The 6,592-nt window shown below is 39.9% G+C and overlaps 1 protein-coding gene across 1 annotated transcript in view; it reads left to right on the top strand.

The window, feature by feature from the left end:
- Positions 1-6,289, top strand: part of LOC112212067 — a 161,481-nt gene extending 155,192 nt beyond the window's left edge. The window contains exons 4-5 of the mRNA XM_033318534.1: positions 5,439-5,542; positions 5,691-6,289. Of these exons, the coding sequence (XP_033174425.1) occupies positions 5,439-5,542; positions 5,691-5,772 (186 nt within the window). The 3' untranslated portion in view covers positions 5,773-6,289. The remainder of the gene's footprint in view (positions 1-5,438; positions 5,543-5,690) is intronic.
- Positions 6,290-6,592: the final 303 nt, after the last annotated feature.

The following is a 6,592-nucleotide window of genomic DNA, read 5'->3' as shown; positions in this document are numbered from 1 at the left end:
CTTCGAAGCCTGGCCTCGCTGATTATTAATTAGATCGTGCGTGCCTTACCGAGGCAAGCCTCTCGATTTCCCGATAAGCTGCTGACCATCGGTGTGGGCTTCTAGCCATGAAAACTCCTGCGGTAAAACGAGTATTAATGGAAACTGATAGACCCAACCGATTATCTTTGCGTGCAAAGAGACGTTCTAGTTATATGCGTGTTGGATTATCTTTGTTTGAATTTCATTTTACCCTCCTTATACGGAACAGTGGTGTTTTTAAATGATTTAAAATAATGTAAAATGATTTCAATATTAAAAATGCTGCATAGGGAATATTTGAATCGCATCGGTTTGTCTTAAGATCAACGTTGATTTACTATTTTTGCTATTGAAACAGAAACATCTATTTTCTTTATTACACAGTGTGTGTTCTTTTTCTGTTAAATCCTTTGCAATTTATAGATACTTGAATCAGGTAGATCATTTGTAACACTCTGGGAGTCTTCTCTTAAAACAAAAATTACTTTGAAACTTTCGACAAGATATAAGTGACATAATGACAATTATAGGAAAAAAATATAGAAATAGATAGAATTTTTAAAATACTTAAGCGTTGAAAATTAGAGCTACATACAAATAAGTAATTTATGTCATACCGATTAATATAAGAAGGTTTCCCTAAAGATTCTTAGGATTCTTAAAATTATCTTAACAATGTTAAAACATTTGTTCATCGTCTTAATGATCTACTGTTCAATTTGTCGAGAAGTTTGACGTTCGCGTGGCACTAATTCTTGGAGATACTGTCATCTCAAAGGCGATTATCAATTGCCTTGTCAATTACACCCCGTCCAAGAATGACGTGCACATGTTACTGAACCCTCCTGTAACTAGACCCCTGCTCTTCCTCTGTGTTGCTGCGACCGAATCTCGAGGCTCTGGCATGATCGCAACGAGTTATTTAATTACCACGATCTATCACCGGCTGTCAGCTTCCAGTCTATAATGCATGATCGATCGAGCCTCGACTTTCCTACGGCAACCCTTTGCGTCCACACCTCCGGTCCCGTGTGTGTTACGCGTGTTCATCTAACCGAAACGCCAAGAAAATCTCTTCTGTTCCATCAGATTTTCTGTCGTTGATACCTTTATACCTTTGTTTGAGAAAGCAACTACGAAGTATTTTCTTTCCTTTTTCATATCTCATAGTAATTGTTATATTACAAATATTGCTTACGTAATATAATATATTGAGAGCATTCATTATTTTACTTCTTTTCCTGAAGAATTCCTCACTTTTTCTATATCTATAGTATAATCGCATAAAGTATTTAATGTTCGACCTTATTATCGACCTTATTACGCCATTTTGGTGATTGTCGCTTTTCCTATTTTACGAAACATAGTATGTACAACGTACAATCTGACGATCTTATTAAACGAATCCTATATCTTCAGTTTATTAAAAATTGATCAATCAAACGTACCATCAAATTTCTAAAACTCTTTCACACGGTCGAGAGGATTTCGATGTTCGGAAAATGCAAAGCAATCGTGACATTCAAAGTGCAAAGCATTCTGCGTTCGACACAGATTAAATCCAACCGTATTGAAACGAAATTCCTTTGTTGCTCGTTGAACCTGGTGCAAGCGTTTTCAAAGGGGCGCACGTATTTAGACATTATAATTTTTTCACAGTGGAAGGGAATCAGGAATCGATTAAGGTATAAGTTTTATGAGAGGAAAGAGAGATCGGTTGGAAGAGTGGAACGAGCTCGCTCGGCGCTTTTCCATCGTCATTTTTATCGGCGCGGATAAGACAGCCGGGCTAATTCGCATTCCCCTTGATGTCTGCCGGAGTTAACAGTTTTAAGGGATGAAACGAGTATAGATCGAAGGCTGGAAGCATCGCGAAGGCGAAGGAAGACGATGCTTAAGAAGGGAGAAGACACGCAGGTTAGGGGCGACGACGAGAAAAGGAGACGAAGCAAGAAATTGATACAGCATACGAAAATGAATTGCCCCTTTGCCGAAGAATGTTCCACGGCAATCTGCCTTGTGCCTCGCTTTCTTATACTTTTTATGCTCATTTTCAATTTTCCCCATACTGCCGATCCACCGGGCTCTCCTATAAAACGTTGCGGTAACGTGTCACTCGCGTCTCCCACTTGCACTTTTATTCTTTCCAACGATGACAGGATGAATACAAACTGACTCATTATTTCCGCCGCCTTGTTTCACGTTGCGATCGAAAATGGATTATGTATATGATTCTAGGTATTCAATTAACGAATTCATTATTCCTGGAGGAAGATCTATCGTTTTATGGAGAGATAGCATTTTTTATTTTATTGGAAATTCCATGAAAATGTTGGTTTGTAGACTGATCAATCCAAGTAAAATTATTTACGACTGCAAATTATCGATCTACTGATTTATCATTTTTTTCATTCTTTCCTTTTCTGTCGTTAATGAAATCCACCGTTAAATATTCTTTATAGAGAAACGAGTAGATCTAATCATGCAATTTTCTTAATACTCCTGGTATAATTTAATTCACAAATCTAGAGGTACTACGTATTCCATGGAATCTAGAAATTTTGGAAAACCATCTGTAAAAAAGACACGCAAAATTTTGTACCGATTTACCTTCTTACACCTTCTTTATTTAATCTACTCAATTTAATCTATCAAATGTGTAATCTATATCCGTAGAATCTTTTTCTAATTTCTATCCCTGTGTCTGCCCTTTAAAATACTAACGTATGTTCAAAGACGACCGCGTACATTAATCACCATGATCGACGCACATACATATATACAACGTGTAACAAGTACAATTAAAACATGACAGGCAGACAATGATAAGAATCCGAATCGAATTTAAAACGACGTCCTGGCAGGATGGCGGGGTCGAAGAAGATAAATTTCAGCCCGTGGATGCGAAATCAAGGCTCGAGTATCTAAAGTGCTTCCAAGACGAGTCGTTGCTGGTGCGAGATAGGGCCATGTTCGTTCCGTTGCTTATTTGTCGCTGGAGAAACGAAACGACTGGGGGAAATGGTGAGTCGGTTCTGGGGGTGGAGTTGAAGTTGGGGATTCTTCGATACGGTACAAATAACACTTGCAGACACCGATTCCACTTTCTCTCGTTTTCTCTCTTTCTCCGTTGCACGTAGAAGGAGCAACTCCAGATTCTTCCATTCGCCTCGGGACTCCTCCATTCGTGGTTCGATGGCTTCGTAGATGCTATCGCTAAGAAGGAATTCGGAATCCTAAGAATACCGCGATCGCGATACTGTCTTTTACTTGCGATACTTTTCTCTTCGCTACGAATAGCTTTAAATTTTAATTCAACTTGTTTCGATTAAATGAACGAAAGGCTCGTTAGAAATTATAATTGCGAGTTTCATCGTATTGCATGATTTAAAAAAGAAGAAGAGACATTTGCAAATATATTGTATGAAATTATTCGTCCACTCCCCCCACAGTTAGAAGCATCGGACGAAGCAATCTCGTTCGTTCAGCACGAAGCATTTTTGGAGCGTTCTTAAAGCATTCTTAAAGCATTCTTAGAGCACTGGAATGTTTGATTTCTAAATCGAGCAATCTCCAAACGACAGGTTCCCCTTTTACACTTTCGTTTTACTTTATTGTACGCAGATTTAGAGTGACAAAAAGAAAAGAGGATTTTGAACATTCACGAATATAAATACTTTTTATTATATTATTCGAAAATTTTGTATTGTTGAATAATAGAGTAGGTCACGTGTGCTATACCTGGAAGATCGACACAATAATTCAATTACTATCAAAGCGTGACGAATTGAAGCATTTCGTTAACCGTTATAATCAGCTTTAGCGAACCAGAAGAGATTAAGCGGTTGCGAAAATTTCGGTAGAGCGAGGCTGAATTATTTAGCAGCGCGGAAGAACGTATCGGTGGTAAGCAGCAAGCACTTCCTATTTCCGTTCCGTAAGCCTCCTTGCCTTTTTGTCCCGCTCGACAACAATGGACCGCCTCGATTTCCAGCGCGGAAACGCGTTTCCTACAGTTGCTTGAGCCGATTCCGCCGTCAGCAAGGAGGCAAGCGAAGAAAAAGCATCGATCTTGGGGAAAAAAGCGACGCGGGTTCCGGTACGTTCTAATTGATATTTTAATGGATTGGCCATGGATAGGGAGAGAGGAAAAAAAGAAGTCCTTGAAAATCACTTCTCTGCCCACAAACGGGAGACAAAGGAATTAATGGAAGTCGCGGAAATCCACCCTCGGCCGTTGTTCCGTTTTCACGGCTATCAATAGCACTGTCGAGAGAATTCGGGCCCGGTCAAACGCCGCCTGTTATAATTTATTCAAATTAGCACCGGGATTATTCATGAAAAAGTTACGACGGAGGTGAACTGACGTTCGCCGAGGACGTCGCCCGATAATATCGCTCTATCTTTCCCTGCGAGATTAATACGGCTTTATTAATGCATATTTGACCGAAGTGCCGGTATTGCATTTATACGAGTAAGAAGTTTGCCGGCTATGCGACGTCTAAGCTTCGTCTCTCCCTTTTCGGCTGAACCGTCAAATTTCTGCGGGTGTTTAACTTACTTATTACACGATTGAAATGTAATCTCCCAAAATTTCTATACTTCTGGTCCGTGTCTTAACTTTTTATGTAGTAACTCTCCTCCAGTTGTCCGAATAACATCGTAACATCTACATTTGTACAGTTCAAAGGATTAATAAACATATTTAGTAGGAAACATAGTTAGCGTATCGCATCGTATCTGGAAAAATGTTGAAATTTCATTTTGGATAATTTGAAATGAAATTTCTAATTACGAATGGTATAATTCGAAATTTGGAAGATCGTAAAACTTATATTTGAACAACGTTACTAATTAACTGTAAACGAGAAAGAGTGTTAATTTTGTCTTCGTAACGGTGGTAAGTGCAAAATATCTATGAAACAGTTCAATTTATAACCAAGAACTTCTCAAGATATACTTAGACTCTTTATACGGTGACTTCAAATTTACATTGAAACTGTAGATAAAAGCATAAAACATTTTCGAACAGTTGAAATCTGGGACAAAAATCTCATTTTTACATACTTCTGTATCTTACTCAACTTCACCCTTAACCAATTTCTAAATATATTTTGAAAGGAAATATGTTGCGTATTCTAATACATCACTGTATACGTATATCAGACGTTTTTATTTATCAACGAGTAACACGGCATATCCTTAGACATTTTTCAGCAACGAATAACACGACGGGAAATTTTTCTCAATAATTAATGTTACATTCGGCGCGAGCATAAAGATTCATAATAAAAGCGAAAAGGAATTACGTGTAGTAGATTTGATAATCCGATGCGCGAGTACCGTGCACGGTAGATTTTTCTACTTACCGTGGAACGATGCTCAGAATCACGTCCGTAACGAACAAACGTTTCTAGAATACCTGGTACCTACGGCGCTGGAAAAAATATGGGAAACCCCATCCTTGGAAAAGAAGTGGGGGCGGCCGTGAAGGATGGGGTGGTTACCGTGCGATACGTGGGTAAGTACGTCGATGCACGCTCGCGCGCGCACACTTTCACACGCGTACATACACATAGGGAGACGTACGTGGTCTCTTTCTGTGTGTTCGTATGCGAGCCAAGCAAGCAAGCGCAAGGGTTGAATTTTAATTATTTTCTCTTTGGTAGGTATAATATTTCAATGCTCGCCGGAGCCTGTCCGGCAAGGCTCGTCTCTCGCTGCCATCTCTGTCAAGTAATGTTATTATAATTATACGCGTGTGTGCTTGGTCGGTCATTTCTTGTGCCCGTCCATCCCCACTTCCACACGCCACCCCTTTGTCTGTCTTTCTCTTCTTTCACCTTTTCCGCCACCAGCGCCGAGCTGCCTGCCTCTTCTGTCGCCTCTCTTCTCCTTTTTACCTCGCCTTTCTCGTCCCTCTGCTCTCTGTTCGACGTTCTCTATGCCCGGGTATTGTGCAATTAAAATGTCGTAATTGTCCTTTGGAATTTATCTTGAAATTCGTCGCTCGCCAGCCTTTCATCTCCCCCGTACTCGCTGTTTCGCGATACTCGTTTGGATAGAGATATCGAACCGTCGAATCGTCGATATGAAACGTTACAGGCGTTTAAAGCGATAACGCAATATTACACCTCTTATCTGCTCGATATACGATAAAATTCCTTCCTACGTATCTCCATCGAATAAAATTTATTCCTTTCCTGAAACTATTCCGTTACCTTCTTCACAAACTTTACAAGAATAAAGTTGTATTCATTCGAAAGTATCCAGTATGAAGTATTTTGCTAAAACTTGTATATTTAAAAACAATAGTATATATTTATCGTCAAAGAGGATAGGTAATAGCGGGGATCGAAGAAGCTTCTTGGTCGAAACGGATGTTCGTTGTATCCGCATTCTTGGACGACAGCAGGTCCACCAGCGGAGGCAGCCTCGGTCGATACTTACCCCGCGACGAAAGGCCGCCGAGGAGATAAAACCGGATGGTGTGTATGTATGCGATCACCTGAATTTCAGAATTGCAAATTCTTTAATTCACGGGGACGCAATGGCGGCGACGGCAGCCGCC

Source organism: Bombus impatiens, unplaced genomic scaffold (genome assembly GCF_000188095.3).
Source record: "Bombus impatiens unplaced genomic scaffold, BIMP_2.2 scf_0102, whole genome shotgun sequence".
In the NCBI taxonomy this organism is placed as follows: Eukaryota; Metazoa; Arthropoda; class Insecta; order Hymenoptera; family Apidae; genus Bombus; species Bombus impatiens.
The sequence above is the reverse complement of the archived record's forward strand: the minus strand, read 5'-3'. Positions and strand labels throughout refer to the sequence as shown.